The sequence below is a fragment of the Wyeomyia smithii genome, chromosome 3 (assembly GCF_029784165.1).
Source record: "Wyeomyia smithii strain HCP4-BCI-WySm-NY-G18 chromosome 3, ASM2978416v1, whole genome shotgun sequence".
NCBI lineage: Eukaryota > Metazoa > Arthropoda > Insecta > Diptera > Culicidae > Wyeomyia > Wyeomyia smithii.
The window spans coordinates 182,040,012-182,061,932 of NC_073696.1; the positions used below are offsets into that span (position 1 = coordinate 182,040,012).

General features: G+C 37.8%; 2 protein-coding genes across 2 annotated transcripts; both read left to right on the forward strand.

Moving 5' to 3' along the window:
• The first annotated feature begins 6,784 nt into the window (after positions 1 to 6,784).
• Positions 6,785 to 7,691, forward strand: LOC129729622 (probable 39S ribosomal protein L49, mitochondrial). The gene is made up of 2 exons (XM_055688337.1): positions 6,785 to 6,945; positions 7,000 to 7,691. Exons 1-2 carry the CDS (start codon positions 6,856 to 6,858, stop codon positions 7,465 to 7,467), a joined length of 558 nt encoding a protein of 185 aa, XP_055544312.1. The 5' UTR covers positions 6,785 to 6,855; the 3' UTR covers positions 7,468 to 7,691.
• Positions 7,692 to 9,819: 2,128 nt separating this feature from the next.
• LOC129729536 (breast cancer metastasis-suppressor 1-like protein) lies at positions 9,820 to 11,057 on the forward strand. The gene is made up of 3 exons (XM_055688168.1): positions 9,820 to 10,174; positions 10,232 to 10,476; positions 10,538 to 11,057. Exons 1-3 carry the CDS (start codon positions 9,976 to 9,978, stop codon positions 10,802 to 10,804), a joined length of 711 nt encoding a protein of 236 aa, XP_055544143.1. The 5' UTR covers positions 9,820 to 9,975; the 3' UTR covers positions 10,805 to 11,057.
• Positions 11,058 to 21,921: the final 10,864 nt, after the last annotated feature.

Consider the following 21,921-nt stretch of genomic DNA (forward strand, 5'->3'; position numbering starts at 1 on the left):
TACTGACAGTGGCGACCAAGGTATTTGGCTCTACAGGGTGTTCCAAAAGAAAAGTGTAGCCCACTAAGCAGGTCTATTACGGCTCGGGAGTGTTCGTAACACTCCCGATTTTGAAATGACAGCTTACATAAAAGGCGAAGAACCGGTACCAAGGGGGCTTTTTTCGGCGATACCCACTAAACGTTGAGAGGTGTGCGCATATCTATTTTAAAGTCGATTATTGATATTACGCTGGGTGATAATCAATGGATTTGTCAGGAGATATTTTTATTATTTCTCTTTTTTAAAAAGATTTTCAGCCTTCGGCTGGTTCATCTCCGATAGTCAGGAGATAAAAAGTGTAGTGATAGTGCTTGCTTATTTAAATGGTTTAACGGAAGACTACACCTAGATATTTTAAAACAAGGAAATAGAAGGACCTCGAAGAGCCTTTTTCTTGCTTTCAGAGCTCTACGGTAGAGATGGTCGGGTACGGATATTTTTACCCGATACCCGTACCCGACGGGTTCGGGTCGGGTTTCGGGTAACGCTAAAAAATATTTTTCGGGTTTGGGTCGGGTACGGGTAATTCAAAAACCAAGGCTTCGGGTTCGGGTCGGGTACGGGTTTGAAAAATTCTCAACTCGGGTTTTGGTAATTCGATTTTCGTGCATTATGATTCTAGAAGAACCAATATATCGCCTGGAACTCTGGGTTCATTAACATTCGTTTACATGAACACTCGGTTCTAGCCTAACTCCGGCTATCATCTCGAGAAACCACATATGACGATCAGTGCATAAAATGTACTAGGAAACCAAGTATTTTGAAGACAAAAAAAAATAAAATGAAATAAATCCAGGACGGGTCGGGTACCGGCAATTTTGAGGTATTTTTCTTTCGGGTTCGGATATTTTAAACAAACCCGACTTCGGGTTCGGGTCGGGTACGGGTTTGAAAATTCTCGATGAGTCGGGTACGGGTAACAAATTTCCCATACCCGACCATCTCTACTCTACGGTCGAGGCGGCGTCCTCCATTCAAAAAGGATAAAGGAATCTTTTCCTCTCTTTTACGGCGTTTAAGCTGGAACACCGCCATTTTGGGGAGCACCCGCCATCACCTTTAGATACCGAGAGGTGTGAGTCGGTAGTCGGAACGGAATTTAGCCACTTGTGGATGTCAGCAGGAGAGCAAGTAACTTAGTAATAATAAAAACGATGTCGGGAAGAAAAATAAACTTGATATGTAAGATGATTTACCCTCCCAGCTGGTCTCGCTGGCCTAACAAGCGCGTCGTCGTAGGTTCGAGTCTCAGCTCGGGAGAGACTTAACAGTTGGCTGCGAAGTCTGTGTATAATAAACGGGAAGTCAAATTACGAATCAGAATGTAGCACCAAGGCTTTGCTTTCCTTATGTAAGATGTTTTATGCCTGTTTTCAAGCACGAGATTTCCCTTAGTTTCCACCTAGCTTCGTATCTCGCTCCACGAACTTGACAGGAGTTTCAGTTACTTCGTTTAGTTTGTTTTGAAAGAAAAATTCGTTTCGGTACGATAGTGTCGGAGTCGTTAGTACACAATGCATAGTAGGGTGGCAATGACTTGTAAAATTGATCATTTGAATTTTAAAAGGTTCAAAAGTCTCGTATTCTCGAACAATTTTCTCATACAGAAGTTCAGCTTAATCGGCCTTCGAGAAGTGGTTCCTCAAACCGGTCAAAGTATCACTTCCCAGCAAACAAATTGGTTCATATAACTCGTGCTCAACTCTGTTAAGTTAATACTTATTTGGTAAAAAATGTTCATATAAGATGTATGAAATGCGCCTATGTGTACAAATCTGGAGGCCATATACGTACATTGTCGAAAAAAATTGATTATAATTTTGTATAACTTCGCAGGCTATCTTAAATGGCCTTATTTGAAACTGTAAATCTTTAAATTCTATACGACTTAGAGGAATGACGCTTTCACAACTTTATTTGACACGTTAAATTGCTTCATATAAAACCTAGTATTGCCTTTCTATACGATCTAGGTTTTATACGATATGAACAAATTTGATGCTGCATCTTTTGTAATTTGAAACTTGATACGAACATTTGAGCGACTTAGAATTAACATCCTTATACGACTTCTGGTTTGCTGGGTTTTTTGACTGATGAAATGAAATGTTCGGTATAGATTTTTTTGTATGCCAATTGTTTCAGGAATGCAACATCTCTGAGAATTAGAAATTTTTGAGCCGGAAAACTCTGCATTGGCCCCAGTTCAAGTACAAGAAAGTCAATTTTTTTCAATTTTTTTTTTGGTAATAATACCAGATCTTGACGTTTCATGAATTTCTAAGAAATATGGCATAAAAAAACTCGATACCGACAACCGTCCTAGAGAAAATAAGTTATATCTTGTAGTTTATTTTTATTGAAATCGCATGGCATTGCAAAGGCGTGTGGGACACGTCTAGAACGCGGGACATTTCGCGGGACGTTTTTCTACGCGGGACATTTTGTTGAAACGCGGGACTGTTCCACGAAATGTGGGACGTCTGGTCTCTTTACCTTTGTTTAATGGTTCGTGCCCCGCATGTGTTCTGTAAGCGAATGTACTAGAAAATGGTGAATGAAAGATCAGTTGTGGGCTCATTTCCAATAATAAGCATAACATTTCCCCACCCAACACCCCCTGAGCAACCGTAGGTAATCAAAATTATAGCAACTTTACGATTTTAGTAAGGTTTGGTCACTAGATATCGGAGGATCTTTCAATTATACTAACCCCTTTTTCTAAATCCTCAGATTATGCAAATTATTGCATTATTGTATAAATGAACGTATGGACATGGAACAATTTCCCGATTGAAAAAGGCTAAATAGAAAAATTAAAAAAAAAATTTACTCCTCATTTATATAATTTTTTGAACATATAAAATAAAAGCTCTTGGACTGTGCTAAAAAAAGAATTTCCTTGGATTTTTATCCTGAATCTGTTGGATATAGGAAGCAAAGTTCTAAAAATTAGTATTTATTAAAGATAAATGTGAATCATTCATCCTTGATGGCAACATCCGTTAACCGAAATTTTATACATTTATAGAGTAGAACAAACATGCCAGTTTTCAGGAAAATCGATTCAGTTTACTTAAAAGTTTAGCATTGCTACGTTTTAGCCGCTTTTGGAAATCAATTTTTAGAGGGCCTGTTTAACTACACTTATCTTTTTTCAATAAACCTGAGATTATTTAAAACATTGTTCTAAATTGGTTTTGCTCTATTCATTCCTGTGAATTTTGGTGCCCCAAGTGAAGATAACTTTTCCAGAGACTTAAATGAGTTGTCCCTTAAATAAGCCAACGTAGAAGCGAAGAATCTGGCGTGCAATTACTCTGCCGCACTTCTGCATACATTAGGGGCACCAAAATTTACATGAATGGTTAAAAAGTTATAACTTTTCTAAGACAACCAGGTATTTTGGACTTTAGGGCAACAAACCCTAAAAGTTACAGCCCAATCGGAGAGCTGCAGTCCTCGCGAACAGGCTTGTAATACAGGTCGAAAAGTAAAACATATTTTGATAGTTAAGAAATGTGTAGGAAATTTATTTAAATTTTCTTTGTTATTTTATTGTTGTGTGACATTGGAACGCTACCGCTAACCGTCACACGTAACGAATGATAATTAAAATAAATCACTCCCAAGCCTCAACCAGCCAAGTCGAAGTGAACGTATCATTTTGCTGACGATCTGATTTTCTTTCTCCTAGCAGCAGCATGAAGAATAGATCGCATTGAATGACTGTTTATTCAATCACCACATCAAACGTTTGACGCTGGTATATATGAACAATTCTATACTAGTACTGCCAAAAAATACCCATAATTGTTTAATCATTTTGAAGTTGCAATTGAGCAATGCCGAATAAGAAATTTGTTCTCATTCGAACTAATTCATTTCTCGCGGATGATACCGTATACCACATCGGACAACTAGTCTTGACTCGGATTACATTCGATATCAATGATTGTGCGAGCATCATAAAACCGTAAAATGATTGAGAACGGATGAGGAATAAATCGATCAACAATTAAAAAACAGTTTGCACCGATTGTACTGTTGGTTGACGAGTGGAAGCTCAAATGAAATTTATGTAATAAAACGATTTCTCTTTGCAGGGAATGGATTGAATGATGAATGAAATATAATGTTCACCGTGGATTCTTTTCCTAACTCTACTGGTTTTCGCATTTTTTACATTGCTGATAGATTTTCACAAAAAAGAAGTAGAAAAAAATATTTTGCGCCATAATCTGTCTGTATAGATGTTGCATATTTTATAGATGCAAATTGATTGGTAATTGACGCTGAAATCAGGAAACGATATTTGACTCTTTGCAGTGTTATGAAACTTGCTTATCAACGTGTTAGAACAATCATCATACAATGCCAACTGGTAAGTGATCAAAATTTGTCATTTGTTAAGCAATTTCGTTTCGTCTTGTAAATCGATCGAACAACAGTGTTCCGTTCGATCGATTCATTGTTTACCGATCGACAGCGCGTGATAATAATCCAAAGAAGCCAGCCGATAATTGTCGCAGACTCGTATAAATTGTTTCATTTTTCTCCTCTGAATTTATTTTTATGTATATTGATATGATATTTAACTTTTTTCCAAGAATGACACAAAATTCAAATCATATATAGTGCTTTTATCGGCAAGTTTTTCTTAATTAGGATTTATTTGCTTACGCAACTTAGACTAATCATCACAAGAAGGTTAAATATTTTTGTAAAAATTAAAAGATAAAACCCTAAAACTATTTCAACAACTAGCTAATGATTCATAAAGAGATCGAACTAAAATTCAGGCTTCATTTTTGTCATTTGATCAAAACGGGAAACGATAATGAATCGCTAACCAAATGCGATCAGTGAATCATGATTTAGCGAGAGAACGAGGGAATAAAGTAAATCTGTAGGCGATAAGGGGCCATCCACATACCATGTGCACAGCTAAGGGGGGGGGGGGTGTAATGTCCACGGTCCATACAAAAGAAAAAAGAATTTATATGAGCAGTTGTCCACGGGGGGGGTCAAAATCGTTTAAAATCTGTCCACGTGGTATGTGGATGGCCCCTAATGTCCACTTCGAATATTTTCATCGCGTCACTCGAATCGTCATCAAATTATTTTTTTTGTTCTCGAGACGTAGAAAAATATTTCATTGTACGCGTGAATGAATTTTTGAATAAATCCTACTTGATATGATTGCAAATGTTAAGAAACAAGTATTGTTACATAGCATCATTAAAATCAGTCAACGTGCTGGAATAAAGATGTAAATACACCTCGGTTATAATTACTGATATTTCCATTTAAATTTAACTTCGTCGATTCAGCTGTCCCAATTCAATGCTGGCAGTTATAATATTATTCTGAAATCTAGATTTTTAGCGTTACGTAATTTGTTTATTACATGTAATTGTTTATTACAGAGCTTAACCATAATTTGAATAAAAATAATTACCAATTTTTAAAAAAGGAACTGTGTTTGAGAATTGTTTTTTAGGTCAAAAAAGATGATTTTAGATTTTTTTTTATCAAAAACCCCTTCAAGAAAGATACCTATAAGAGTGTTCTCGTGATTTATAGTTTTGTCGCTCATAGAAAGGCCCCTGTTCATAACAACAAAATTCTATTTTTCTCTTATAGAAAGTAACTGTTATTAACAGCTGAAAAATGTTTCGAATAACGGAAAATCACTGATTGCGTTCTTGCATTATTAGATTCACTGTATTCAGGAAAACTAGCGGTTAAAAATCTCAGGTTAAAAATATGTTTCATGCCGAGTTCAGATTTTGATACAAAAGCTCAAATAACCAATTTTCATTTCACTTGTGTCAAAAGCTTTAAGAGCATCCTTAATAAGGATAAAGTCGATAAAGTAGACAAAGCGTATAATTGGTAAGTGTTACTAGCAGAGATGCCAGATATACAGACAAATCTGTATTATACAGACTTTCTGTGTTGCGATACAGACACGCATAAGCCTACAGATTTTATACAGACATTAAGTATAATACAGATATTACACAGATATCTGATATTCTACATAATGGTTTTACCAATATACACAAAAAAACGAACACAAAAACCAAAAGTCACTGTAGCCGTTGCTGGAAAAAGTGAACTAGGAACTGAACACTTTGCTGAACATATTATTCTTGCGTTTTTGAGAGTGAAATCATGACAACGGGAATCGAGTCAGGCTATCGGGGTTTTTATCGGCCCCGTGGGCACTAATCTGCCTGTTTCGCCCCCAGTAACAAACAGCTGATTGTCTCGATCGATTGCCATGCAGGTTATATTGGTGAAAAGACCGTTTGTTCTATTCGGAGCAATATCCAACGTTGAAGAATTGCTTAAAATGTCCCAAACCTTGAAGGTACTATTTTTATAACCGCGAGACTCCTGCCATCATGTATCAGTTTAGCTACATTACGACGAACGACGATTTTTATCACGGGAAAGACTCTTACTTCTATGTGTTACTTAGATTTAAAAGATAAATTAGTTATCAATTAATCGACCAACTATGATAGACTCGAAAAAGAACAATCAAAACAAGCAATAAAACAAAACAATCTGACAGGTCGACAAATAATTAGGTATCAATGTATCGGTAACTTTTTTTCGCAGCGGTATACAGACTTATACAGACATTTTTATGGATTATACAGACTTGCCAAAAAAAAGTCTGGCATCTCTGGTTACTAGCGTTACTCTTACCCTCTACCGAATAATGTTCCACCGTCAGATGTTGACAGTTCAGCCGCAGCCGCGAGCACGATTTTGCGAAATAAAAACAAAACAAAAATGTTGTCCAGAACCTTTATAAATATTTCTCGCAAGAATCCTTCAATATTTCGCATTTCAGACAAACATGTCTTGCTTCAAAATGTGCCGGTAAGTGATGCAATCTGTTTTAATGTACATTGGCTTAATGCTTGTTTTGTTCAGAGCGCAACTACGGATTGTTCTCGGATGTCTTCGTTCCGATCATCGGAGCCAGTGGGAGATATCAACCAGTTTCCTCAGGTAGAAGTCGTGAGAAACGCTCCAGAATGGAAGTATGTGGAGCGTATTATAGCTCCTCGCGTTGTTCCAATTCCTGCTGCCAAACAGGAATACCCTTCAGGCTGGAAGCCTCCCAGTCCTAAGGCGGATCTGAAATATTTTGTTGCCCGAACCAAAAACTACATGCTTCCCGTCTATTTGAGGCGAACCTTCCGTGGTCAGCGAATTGTGACTGCTGTGAGACGCATTGATGGTGATATTTGGCAACTGGAAGCCGAGTTAAGATATTTGATAGAGAAAAAGTTAGATAAGCCTATAGTAACGAGGGTTAACGAAATGAACGGACAAATTGAACTAAAAGGCGATTTCGTTACAATCGTTGAGCAATTTCTTCTAGATAAAGGCCTTTGATTTTATAATTATAGTAAGTAATTTAGTGAACATTTAAATACAAATTGATAAAAGTGTTACTGCTTACTATATTTACTTTTGAAAACGGTAAATCAGCCGATAGTCGCTTTTTTTGTTTACATTGATATTCGCACGAAAAGATAGTTTCAAATACATTGGTAAATGTGTTTCCAATTTTCGCATTTATTTGAATAAAAACGTATTTTCGATACTTTCGAAACGTGCCAGTTACACGTTTTCAGTTCTCAATTGGCTAGGTTTAATCAGAGATGAAAGATGTTTCGGAAAAATGTCTGCAACTGCTCGAAAAACCGGAAAATCTGTCCGTGATAGGAAAAAATTTCACTCGCGCAAACAAAAGTCTGCAAAAATCTGCACACTTTTTGAGAAAATCTGCGCAAATATAAGGAGACTGACAAAAATCTGTAGAAACTATGAAAAATCTGCAAATATCTGCGAATCAACAAATATCTGCACACAGACTCTAAAAATCTGTGTTTTGCAGACAAATCTGCATATCTGGTTTCCCTGGGTTTAATACACTAAAAAATATAGACAAAAAATATTACAAAGTGAACACGTTAAAACAACGTAAATTTACGTAAACCTGAATGTTTTCACTGGTTTAGGTACATAATACGCATAAAAATTGGTCAAAACAACGCAACGGCCTAATAAAATGCGAGTATTTAATTTTGGGTTAAAATTTGTATGGAGTTTTTGATATTGATATTGTTGATTCAAGGTATTCGATTTTACCTAAATGATGACTTCCGTGCAGGTACTCAAAAGTAGGTAAATCAATTTTACCTAAAAGTTCCTTCCCGTACAGTGGAGCTGATTTGCGTCAAAAATACGCATATTTTTGTATTTTTATTTGTCTGTGTAGGGCCGTTTTACAGAAGCTTCGACGCACATTTAGAATATATAGTCAATTCGAGTCTACTCGCCTATTGTAATAGGACCCATAAAAGAAATATTAGTTTATTTTACTGGTCAAAATTAACGTGTAGGTCCTAAAATTTTTAAATATTCTTTCTAAAAACTTCGAATTGCTCGAATAAGGTTTTAGACGCGCCTATGCTATTGCACTGGGTAGGTATGTGACATGTTTTTGGTTCCATTTTAATTTTTAACCCACCGTGGTCCTAAAATTCAATTAGGTATATACAGGTGAAAAAGAAGAAGACTGTTGTAGTACGTAATATACACCTACCCCTTTTGCTTTAGCTTTGGGAACATCCATAAATGACGTATCTTTTTTTTAGGTTTTTTTGACACCCCCCTCCCCCATCGTAGCATTTCGTCACAAAATCAGGACCCCCTCTAGAGAGTTACGTAGCTTAATAACAACTCCCCCCCCCCTCATATGATAATTTTTTTTTGCAAATTTTATTATCAGAAACGTACCTTGTGTCATAAATGAACAATAAAAGAGGAGGAAGTAATAAAAATGACCCTAAGCATACAAAACAGTGATGAAAAAGAACAATTAGAAAAAATCCAAATGTTTTTCTTAGTTTCATATTTGCTACGTAGCTTGGCTTGACCCCCCTACCCTCCCCCTCGTCACATTTCGTCACAAAACTGCAAACCCCCTCCTCACCCCTCGAATGCTACATCATTTATGAATGTTCCCTTTCACACTTTTGATATAAATATTTTATAGAGGATAGCCAACGCTAACAGGAAGTGCTAGACACGCGATCAGTAGCGTTCATACGTTCAGGTAGTTAAGACCTATTTTGAATAAAGAAATTGTTAACCCGAATAACACGTGTAATTACTTAAAATTATAACAAAGACATTGTCTATATTAGTAGCGAAAAATAGACTAACAACAAGTGATTTTGGGTTGTGATGTAGATCACCAAAAACAAGAGAATGTCATTTTAGATGGTATTCAACATTGTTTAAAGATTTAGAAAAATGTTTTCAGACGAAAAATATTAAAACATTTAAAACATTTGAAGTTTAAAAAAACTACTGAATATTGATGTTTCTATATTGTTTTTGAACTGTAAAATCGCATGGTTCGATTTGAAAACATTTTGATTGTAGTTTTTAGGTTTTATTTAGAAATTTTTTTTTATAAAACTTGAGTGCTCTTTAGACAGCATGCGTGTCAATAACTTGATTACCAACGTTTTTACTTCTTCAAGTTCAATAATTACCAATAATGTTATTGCTGCACCTTCGTGTTACACTGCAACAGTGGCACGTTGAAAAACGCAATACCCCTCGACCCAGCTGGTTGCTAACGCATGAAAAGCTCTAATCAAAAAGCTTTTCCAACGCAAAACATACGTAACACTACATAACGTATTATTTTGGCAGATTTTTATGTAGTCGATAGCAAAATGTCAAAACAGTAAGTTTGACGAATGGTAGCGTAGTGGAAAGCATCGTATTGTGCATTTCTTTCATTTTGTGTGCAAATTGAAAGCAGCATTCTTTAATTTGGCAATTTAGCATTACATTAGCACCTTAGGATTAGTGATTGCTGGAATGCCCCCGGTAAAAAATGAAGGTGAAAGCGATGCGGACGGAGACATGTCTGGAGGAGAGTCCGATCACTCCGCTTCCAGCCGAGCCCCGGATCATGACTCCAGCGCGGAAGAAGCGGACGAACCGGATTCCGATGATTCTTCCGAGATGAGCGAAGGCGAATGCGAACGAAGACGAGCGGATTGTTTGGATAATCTTAGTAAGTGTTACCTACAAGCAATGTCTGATGGCGTCATTGACTTTCGGTTTCTTACAGCAAATCTGGAAAAGCAATTTGTGATTCTGAAGGAACAGCTGTACAAAGAAAAAATGAGTCAAGTTGACCAGCAACTGCAGGAGGTTCGTGGTGGTCGTTCCCAAGAGTACCTGGCGCCTCTGCAGAGGCTCGCGGACAATATGAACTCCCGGAAAGAAGTGGCCGAAATCCTTAAAAATTTCCGAATGGAAAACATCCGGCATAAATTTGAGTCGGAGCTACAGGCAGCTCGACAGCATTTTGACGTGAGTGAAATTACGCTTATCAATTAGTTTTAAATACTTAATTACATTAAATTACTTACAGAGCGAAAAACATCTTGCCATGGATTCTATTTACGAGGAGTTAATGGAAAAGATTCGGAGGTTAGAGGAAGATCGGCATAATGTGGACATTTCCTGGGCGGATTGGGGAACAAGCACTAGAACTTCGAAGGTTCGTGGTCCCGGACGGAAAAAGGCGGTTACTGTTTCTGGACCGTACATTGTGTACATGCTGCGGGAAGAGGATATACTCGAAGATTGGACATCGATAAGAAAGGCACTGAAAAGATCGACTGCGGCCGCCACTTGATATTTGGTGTAAAGTCAAGCTGTAGTTAGTTTATGCGAGTAAGTCTTTTTATCACATTAGAAAAAAATCGGTTTAAATCACTGTTCAATCGTATTATTGTATAAGGTATTTTTAATTATATATCATAAGTACTTCCCTCAGTTCGCAACGATAAAGTTAATGTCCTTTGGATGATATTTTGTTATATGTACTGTACTTTGACAAACTTGTATTGCTTTTATATTGTGGCAATAAATTAAGTAGATGTAATTTATCCAATATATAAGGTTTAATCATTGAATGCCTTGAAGAGGAGTTTGAATTACGTCGATCGGTAGTTGCTGAAGTCGGTTACTTGAATTTTCATTTAATTAACGTATTTAGGTCTTTCGTAGCTTTTATTGCTTTTTTCTGTTTAAAAATTTATTTCATGTGGAATACTGAGTTAGTTTTCGAAGAAAAAATTTAAGATTTGAAAAGTGAGCTTGTTGAGATATTTAATTCATAGTTAGATTATTGAATTTTTTTTTCGAAAAACTTTTTTGTCTCACGATGAGTATTTTTTCTCAAAGGACAAAATTAATGTCTACAACTTTGCTGAAGACGTTACGCAAATCAAACCAAATGTTCTGGCTTTAATTTTACTGGAAAGTTTTAACTTTCTTGTTTCTTCTTTCTCCATGATCGTTCGATCATCCTGATGGCTGTCCAGTGGTACTTTGTAGTTTTTATAAAAATTAGTTTTTTTTTTAAATGAACCTATTTTTAATGTTGATTATTAAATTTTTTGGAAAGTATATATTTTTCAGAAAGATAAAATTATTATCTGAAACTTTACTAAAAATGCCACACCGATCAAACAAACCGTTTCGCCTCTAAAAATAGCAAATTCTTTTTTACATAACATTCATAACTTTTCAATGAGTCGTGATTCAAAAAAAAAACAACTGATAGCACAAAATGGCATCTTTTACTCATAGAAACATCAATGCAACTTCTAAGCTTAAATATAAAATGACAATTGAGAAAAAAAAATTTTACAGCTGGGATATGTTTTGTATCATCCTCACGATATTTTTTTTTTTGGAAATTTGTTCAAATTTTCATGTCTGTTAGTCTGTAGTGATTTTGTTATTATTTTGGGCCTTATCACTGAAAAGTCACTATTTCACGGCAAAATGGTCACTAAAGTCACTAGTTTAGCTTCTATTGCAGTATTGAAACATGCATTGGAAAGAGTGCTTCTCATTTACCGAATATTTGGACAGTTCAGTTCGGTAGAAATTTTCGTGGACATGGAAAGAATCATGAACAGTGCTGATAAAAGTCATTTTCCCCAGCAAAATTCTTCGAAAATTACAGACAATCATTTTCAATTTTCACTTCCAATGATCGCAGTACTCTTTCAGATACACTAGATTTTCGTCCTAGTAACGTGCTGTTATACTCAGATGAAATAGATCGCGCGCATCGTTCACGGTTACGGAATAAAATTTGACGACAAATCCAACCAAATGATCTTCACTTCAAAGCGAAAAAGAAAAACAAACAGTCCACTCAACCAAAATAAACCTCACCGAAACACTTTTTCACTGACACTGACCGATGCCTTGACAATCTTCGTTAACTGATAAACTGATTTTGTTGTCTTGCTTCCATCGCATGAAGTATAATGAGGTGTTTTGACAGTTCACTCCCATACGAAAAGCGGGAAAGGAGAACTCCGAAAGGATTGTAAAAAAATAACGTTTATAAATGCTCTTTTTCACTTTCACTCAAGAGCATCAACAAATATCAATCCTGATCATGAATACTCACAGTTTATCGGCCCAGAACCTTTCTGCGGTATATCAAACTGTGCAGTGAAAATGGAGCTTAAGCGATGGGATGAACAAAAGGTGATAGCCAATTGGTTGGATGTCAAAAAGTGTTCTAAAAGATTCATAACACCAAACGAGAATCATTCGGGAAGGCTCCTAGAGCTCAACAAAAGAGCTCTTTGTACATACGTTAGCCTAGTAACGGGGCACTGTCCGAGTAGATATCATTTAAAGAACATTGGCCGGGTTCAGGATGATATCTGTCGCTTTTGTAATATGTAGAGCGAGACACCGGAACATCTGCTGTGCAGTTGTGGTGCATTATTCAAATGCAGATCGAGGTTGCTTGGCAGTGGCTGTTTACAGCCCAAAGAGATTTGGTATTTGAATCCTGGGAAGGTGATTGGCTTCATAAACCATATTTAACCTGACTGGGAGCGTGTCGGTGCAGGTGCCTGATCACTCAACAATAGTGGTCATTGTATTTTGCAAGGGGACACGTATAGCAATTGACTGGGATATATTACAAAAGTTCACATCAATGGACAACTTAATTTTAATTCCCTAGAAAAAAAGGAATCATGGAAGCACCATGTCACTGATTGTTTTCTAATCTTTTATTAGTATGAACAGTAGACATGAACAAACTGTCTACACACTTATTTCCGCCTTGATTGTGCGGTAATTTATATTACGGTCGCGTTCAGTAAACTTGAAATTTTACTGATCATTCTGTTATTTCCTGAAAATTACTGATGTCGGTTAACTTTTTTGCCGAAATACTGTTCAATAAAACTCACTTGACGAGCTCAGCAAAAAACATTACTGACCTCTTCAGTAAACTTGAATATTTTTTGCACTTTTTATAGTTCAGTAAATATTTAACGATCTATCAGCACTTATCCAGATGTAGCTGAGTAATCTCTAATTGTTTTACTGAACTTCTGTTTTTTCTACTATACTGTTCGGTAATTTTTCTGCATCTGTCATAACAGAATCGCACATCAGAAGTCTGCCATTTTCAGATTTTCAGAAAAGTTTCGTGGCTGTGTTATTTAAAGTGTTCTACGAGCCATTTGGACAAAAAAACTCTAAAAGCGGTATCGTGCTTTCAAATTTACCACCACAGTAGATTAATTTACATGAAGTCTTTAATAAAAAGTTTATACTCGCCATGATATAAAACGTATCTAGTTTTAGTAGAATGTGCATGAAACATCAGTATAATGGTCTGAACAATCCGAAATATCTGTATAAAATTAGTCATCGGTTGCAATAGCAGCTATAGGAATAGTTACATTCATATTTATCTATATTATTATAACCGGGAAAAAAGCTTACGTTGCATTTTGCGGAACACTTGTAAATTTGTGACGAATCATCAGCTTTGTAAATGCCGACTCATGCAGCAACTTTTGATGGACGCTGTGTAGATTTTTGCTGAACTATCTTCTTTATTTGACGTTTCAGCCACAATGAAAAAATACCGAACGCTCGTCAAGCAAATGAATTACCGAACAGATTACTGATGGCTCAGCTGTTGAAAACTCAGTAAAAAGTTTGCTGAGTTCGGTAAAAGAAACTAAGTGTGTAGGGACCGTTGCTGAACGTGGTTATTAACCGGGGACAGGGGTAAAAGAGCAAACCACGTGGTCTTTACTTGAACCAGGAATGGCCATTAGATGACCAAGTGGCCAAATATCGATCGCCAATAGTGTTGTTTTGCAAAAACTTAAAGTCTGATATGTCGCAAGCCAAATTTCGGAATCTAGCTTGCGTCCCTTCGGGGGTACTCACCCCAGGATTCCTCTCAATAATTTCGGCGGAACGGGAAATTTCGAAACGTCTCCTACAGTCTTAAAACCTGAGATAGGCCCCTAAGGTCACTAACGAGGTGAGCAAAATGTTGTACAGTAACTGTTCGCCAACTGGGATGTCCTTTCAAACGTTGAGGGAGATTCCAATGAACAGCAGGCCAACGCTGCTTCGCGACAATTTCACAAAAGGTTTGTATTTTCAAGTTGATCGTTAGACAGAAAACTCTATTCATGTTGTTACTGTTTATGTTGCTATTAGATCCCGAACTAGAAGGTCAAACTAGAAACACAGAAAACAGACTAACAGGCGACGAACAAACAGTCTGAAAAAAGTGTGTAAAATTGTTCATATGTGCCACGAAATATCCTCCGAATTAAATCCCTCGTTATGCTTAATGGTGAAGTAAATTGTGATATCGCTACTGTCGCGAAACAACCTGCATGTTCATCAGTGTATGTACTTTTCACTCCCTTCAGTACGGACGTTGTAATATATTTGCTATGTCGTTCGCTCCACGGCGACGGTAGCGACATCACACTTTACCATTCAGCATGACGATGGGTGTAATTCGGAGGGTATATTTTTGCACACACGAACTAATTTACACAATTTTTATCTTGCTTGTTAGTCTGTTCTCTGTGCTAGAAAGTTAACTGCAAAACCATCAAGGAGCAGCAGCATCCTTTAATGTTCCCCATTCATATGCCCCCGATCGTTTTAATCATTGTCACTGGTTGTCTTTTTAACTGGTAATCGTCCCAGTTATCGGGGGCTCAGCTAAAAAGCAGCCCAGATAAAGCGTGCCCAGTTACGAACAGTGAACGCGAGTGAAACTTGGCTGGTGACAGAAGAGTTACAGACGAGTTACTCGGCCAAAAACTAGCCGATTAGCCATCTGCAACTCCAAAATTGGTCAGACGAGTAACTCGCCGCTCGCCGCCTCGTCGTCTGTATTAGAGGTCGAAAATTCGTGATCTTTTAAAACAAGTTGGATCAAAATTGGTTGATGCCGTTTCAAATAAACGTTTTGATGAAAAATATGGTTGACATCTTGCGGAACGGAGGGGTCAGTATAGTAAGCGTTAATAGCAAACAATGTCGAATACTATTAAGTTTCATCTCACAAAAACTCGGTCAAAAATTCTCCAAAAAATCCAGAGTTATAAGTAGTTATGCCTTCAAACCTTAAATCCATAATATCCCAAGGAAGTCGAAAACAGGTTTAATAAGAATGGGAAGACTCAAAGTTTGTAATTTTCACGGAAATAAAAAAGTGGCTCATTATGTCACGTATACTGAAAACAAACAAATTTTCCAATCTTTTGACGAGTCAAGATCGAAAATCGCTCAAGAATTGGAGAAGTAAGAAGCATTTTATTTTGGTGGGTACCCGTGTACCTTGCCGAATACTTACGTGTGATAAAATTGCTGAGGCTAAGGTTTTCAGGACGTTAAACACTGTCGAAACTGGACGATTTTCGCTTTTAAAATGGTTTATCCAGAACTTTTTGGCAAATTTTTTGTGCAAATAGAACCGTACAATGCGCTTGCACAAGGCTTCCTGTTTCGACACCATTTTGAACGGAAGTGAGCATGCGCTAACAGAACAAATAATGCTGGCTGAAAGAGTAGAGAGAGAGAGAGAGAGAGAGAGAGAGAGAGAGAGCTTACATTTACATATTCACATTTCACATTTCTCTCTGAACGTGTTTGTTGTTGAGTGAAAACGAAACAAATTATTAGTTACCTGCATCCTGATGTGTGAATTGTGTGTTCGCTCTGATAATGTCTCGTACTTTCCAATCACCAAGCACCGGAGTGTGGCAAAAAGAAAGGTATCAAAACAAAAATCAGTCCTAGCTAAAACAAACTGCATCTCAGATTTTTCAGTTTCTAATCAAAATCCTGAAATATATCCATGATCTCGAAAAAAAATGCACCATTTTTATCCGTGGGTAAAAGTTGATGAAAAGTTGATGAAAAGCTGGGTATTGCAAGTTTGGAGTGTATTATTCACATGTGCAAAATTCAATTGGCCCTGACACAAGTAAAAGAGATTTTTGAGGCTGTTCGAACCTGCGCGAATTCTCATATGCAGTTGTCAATTTATGTGTGAAAAAAGCAAAAATATTTCCCTCCTTCACTTTTGCAAGGAAAAACCAAACCAATATCAACAGAGTCGTCAGGGCCAATAACAAATGCTTCAGTGGTTATTGAGATGTGATCGAAACAAGAAGAAAATCGCCAGAGAATTTTGCGCGCCGTCGTGGAAAATTCGACTGCGACCATGAGATGGATCGAAACACGACTGGGAATCACCCATACAACTATGTCTCGGGTGGTTGGATTGTTTCAGGAGTCCCAGGCAACCGAGCGGCGGGCTGGAAGTGAAAGAAAATCGAAGACAGCTGACCCTGTGAAGTCCCGGAAAGTGTTGGATTATTTCAAGCGTAATCCGAAGTGTTCCGTCTGGTTCGTTCAGAAAACCACGAAACGAGCTGTCCTTCGTGTATTCAAGATCCGAAAGGCATCGAACCGGAGTAATAAACAAAACACGGCGGCCAAATACCATGCAAGGAAGCTGTTTCGAGAGTGGTTACCGAAACCGATGGATGGCGAAACCGACATCAAGGCAGACGCAAAGCAGATACCGGGGCAGGAGTTCTACGTTGCAAATCAGGGGTTGATGTTCCGAAAGACATAAGGAAGAAGAAAGTGGACAAAGTCGCCAAAAAATAATTGCTCTGGCCATATGCTAATGCGGCAAACTGAGTAAAACGTACATCGTAACGGGTTGTGTTGATGGTCAACAGCAAAATTTTACGCACTGAGTGCCTCCAGAAGGGTCTATTGCCTTTCCTGCGGTCCCAAACTACTGCCCTCCAAATTCACCGGATATTCGTCCGGTAAAATGATCGAAAATCGTCCAAGGTTTTTAAGAACGAGTTGGAGTTGAAGAAATATAGATGAAAGCGGTCAGTTCCACCATTGTACAAAATGTAATGAGGGGTCTTAAGGGAAAGGTGCGAGCTTTCAGCGATGGAAAGGAAATTGAATAAAGTAATTATGCCGAAACATAAAAAGCAAAGCCTTGGTTCTTCATTCCTATTCGGAACTTGACATTCTGTTTATTTATACACAGACTTCGCAGCCGACTGTTTAGTGTACAGGACAATTGCGGGGCTAGCGCTACGATCCTACTGACACTAACAGTCTCCTTCGAGCCGAGACTTGAACCTACGACGACTGGCTTGATCGTACCTCGAGACCAACTGGGAGGCCGAAACATAACCCATATTTATTAGTTCATTCCCTCAAAGTTTCCAGAAACCCCGAAGACATCGGAGATTGCGGGCTAGAGTCCCGCCTGGATGAGATATTATTTTTAGTCTACCTTCTGTCCTTCTTCATTTTTCGCATCCTCGTAAAATTACACACATTACTCACTTCATTAGAACTTAAAATGTTGTCATGGCATGAGACAAACAATGGAATGAACTCGTAAAACGCCAGTAGAAACAATTATTCTAAATTTTCTTCCTTTGAATGTTCTCATGAAAGAGGGCCCCTGAAAATATCTATCCCGGGCTCTTCAAAATTTAAATCCGGCTCTGGGTATAGTACTGTAACCATCTAACGATAATTCTATTGAATTTTTTTTCGAAGTTTTACATCTATTATTCTGTGGTACGGATGTGAAACTCATCGCGATTGCCAACTTTTTAAAGCTGAGTAAAGAATCCTGGGTCTGAATTAAGGGACCGGGCAGTCATGCATTTTCATGCCTGGATAAAACGTCATCGTCATATTGTTAAGCATACTTATCAAGCTACTCTACTTAAGAATTAACAGGAACGTTCGCCAAATTCGATGAAATTCTCTGCAGAAGTGAAGGCATGTAAAATTAAAGATATAGGTTCATTACATTAAGTTAAACGCTGCGCGATGAAAGCTTAGAGCACGTGATGGAACTTGAAAATCGAGTAATGAGGCCGGTTAGAGACAGCCAACTGTATTGTTCAAAAGGCCTTGTTGTGATTTGTTTTTTGAAACATGGGTATGTCTTTAATGTTCTATTATCAAGTGCTTTTCGTTTTTCATTAAAAGGTTTGGGATACGATATACCAATTTATTGAAGAAACTTCTCTAAAACCTCACATTTTATGTTGTACAAAAATGACGGAGAAGGAAATACACTAAGGTCGCTTTCTACGCGGTTTTTTTATGCATGTGCTTATTTTTTTTCGTTTTTTTTAGATAACACCAGATGTTGACGTGTTCTGCATTTCTAAGACATTCGGCATCAAAAAAATGTTTTTTTACGGTATCGAAAATTTCCTGAACCAATTTTTTTTTTTCATCGGGCAAAAAAATGAAAATTTTACCGCTTTAAGGTGAAACCCCATTGAATCCAAAAATGGCCGACTTCGAGGCACCACTTCTAATTTTCAAATGTACAAGACTAGGAAATTCTCATTGGGTTAAAAATTCTATTTTATGTTTGCTTCATCACAGCAATATTAAAATAGCATTTTCACAGGGAACGCATTAATTATTTCTGAGTCTTGTGCTTTCGAAAATTCGAAGTGGTGACTCGAAGTCGGCCATTTGTGGATTCAATAAGGTTTATGCTGTGATGTCAAGCAACAACCGTCTTCTTCAAGAATTCGGATTCGTTTCGTTACTGAATAATAAAGTCAATATTTACCATTAGATCACAAATCAATCAACTTTAAGACTTATGGCATCTTCGTGGAATCATTTCACCGTTCAAAATGGTCGTGAAATAATTCCACGCGAAACGTCGCTTTTCCCGTTCTCACTTCACTGATATGACACTCATAATAACCCAGATTCCACGAAAGATGTCACTTTGCGACGTTTTTCTCACTTACGTGAGTCCCGTAATAGGACTTTATTCACTTCACTTTGATTTCCCCGTGAAGTAACTCCCGTAATAAGCACCGCAGCTTTTTATACGCGGATTCCTGAATTTACGCGGATTCCGGAGTTTACGCGGTTTTTTTCACGCGGATTCCGGAGTTTACGCGGTTTTTTTACGCGGCACGTATCCCCCGTGTAAAAAGCGACTTTAGTGTAGTGTTAATAAACATTAGTGCTGGGACTATCCGGATTAAAATATCCGGATATCCGACCTCGGATATCGGACAAATATCCAAAATCCAGATCAATCGGATATCCGAATATTATCCGACAGGATATCCGGATTTTCGGATAGTCGGATATCCGGATATTGTATCCGAACATAGTTTAATGAGAATTATGTAAATAAATACTTACGAGGGGATGGGGCATTGTGGAAAAAGCTAGAAAAAAGTGGAAGAGGTTGTTATAAGAAACGACCGCAAGGTTAACGTAGAATTACGACATTACACTTGCCGCAAAGTTCAGACCGCCGTACGTTTGCTGCTCCAAGTAAATTGTTACATTCCTCTTGTCAACCTATTGTTGCCTTATAAAGGCAACAATATAACATGTATCGTGTGTTGCACGGCTTGAAGGAAGAAGATGTTCCCGTTCTCGTATCGGATATAAGGGTCGCAATTATGCTGTGATGTCAAGCAACAACCGTCTTCTTCAAGACGTTACATATTTGTTAATGAAGTGTTATGAATTTTCTAAAACGGACTCAGCGCCGTGAGCAGAACTTGCTGAGCTTTTCTGTTTGGAATCGGATTTGTTTCGCATATACCGCTTGTGATGCACAGTGTTAATGAATCGTAAAATACATCACACTGTTGCGCAATTGCAGCAGCATCAAACTGCAATCAAAGTTGCAATTTAGTAATAACCATTCATTATGCTCTCCCAAATATATTTAGCAGCCTTGTAAAAGGCTGGTTGCTGCAGTTGCAAATTTCATTCAATTATCACATAAATGCTTCATGGTCCAGATAGCGCGCGATATCCGCTCTGACAAAGATTTTTTTCGCACGTTGTGGAATGGGATAACTGAAAAAATAGGTATGACTAAAGTCGCATGGAAGCAGATCGTGCGTGTTTGATACTGCCGACGGTAGACATGAGTATGAAGGTGGAAATTTTGCTGTGATGTCGAACTATAACCGTTTTGTTTTAAGACGCAATAGCGTAAGTGCTGCATTTCTGTTATCTGCTGCCATCCAACACTAGAACAAGTATAAATTACAACCGGTCACCAACACATTCTTGAGGCAATGTTGAATTTTTCTTGTCTTGCGAATGCTGAAATTTGCGGTTTTCCGTCTATTACACATGACGAAAAATCTTAACTACCTCAATCACATAATTGTGGAGCACCAACAGATGCTATTATATTTGACAACAGTAACAAACTGGCAAGTTTGTTCAATTATCATCATCTCGGATAACCATTCGCCGATGATTTTAGTTCTCCCGTTTTTTTCAGTAGAATTGCCTGCCATTTCCAATAATTCTGCAGCTACCAAAACTCCAAAACAGCCGCCAGATAGTCAGGTGCTTAAGTATCAACGCGCCCAGCGCGATCAGCCTGAAATTGAAAACCGACTTTTCTTTCTTCTTCACGATCAGCAACCAACATCCGTGTGGTATCGGCACAATCATGGAATGAATTTTACATAAAACACAAAGCGCGCATTCTTAGTCAACTAGGTATACTCTGTCGACCCTGTTAGGGAAAGAAGCATTGTGCGACCAATCAGAGGTCGACATTTGTGTTTCGACAAGGCTTGACAATTTTCAATAGTACAATCGTTCGAACAATCAGTTTACAACTTTCCGCATTTGGACGGGTGCTTGGTTGATTTTCCAATCGATTACTGCAAAAATGACGTAAATCGGACTGAGCTTAAAACGATTGAAAATGGACAATTTTTGTGACGCTTTCGATGTTTTTGGTTTTTGAAATTGGATCCCTGTAATGAAATTGGTCCTCTGTGTATGTTGCCGTAAGACGTAACTCTACGTCAAAAATCCGGATATCCGGATATCCGACTATTCGATTATCCGTATCCGGATATCCGGACATCCGAATAGTATTCGTTTACACATCCGTGATTCGAGCTTCGGATAACCGGATCACAAATATATCCGGTTGAAAGTCCCAGCACTAATAAACATATACGCTTCCCAGCCATGACCGAGGTACGATGCTGCTCTAACAATCCAGTCGTTGCATGTTCGAACCTAGCGCTCAGCCCAACATTTACCCGAATGATTAAAGTAATGTGCGGTTTAAACTGTGGGCGAAAATTTTGTGTTCTAAATGACTCTGCTTTTAGTATGAAGCGCGCTCATCGAATTTGTACAAATGGAGTCGCATGGTTATCGAGCTCGCTACGATCGAACATACGACGAACATGTCTTAGCAATTGCTGAAATTTCTATCGCGACTACTTGCGCAGATATTACCTACCTATAGTTTTTAAAAGTTACGAAAATTAATACAAACAGTTAAAAACAAGTGGATAGTATTCGAAGCCGGGGATTGCTGTTTTCGGAATTGCCAAAATAGTACCA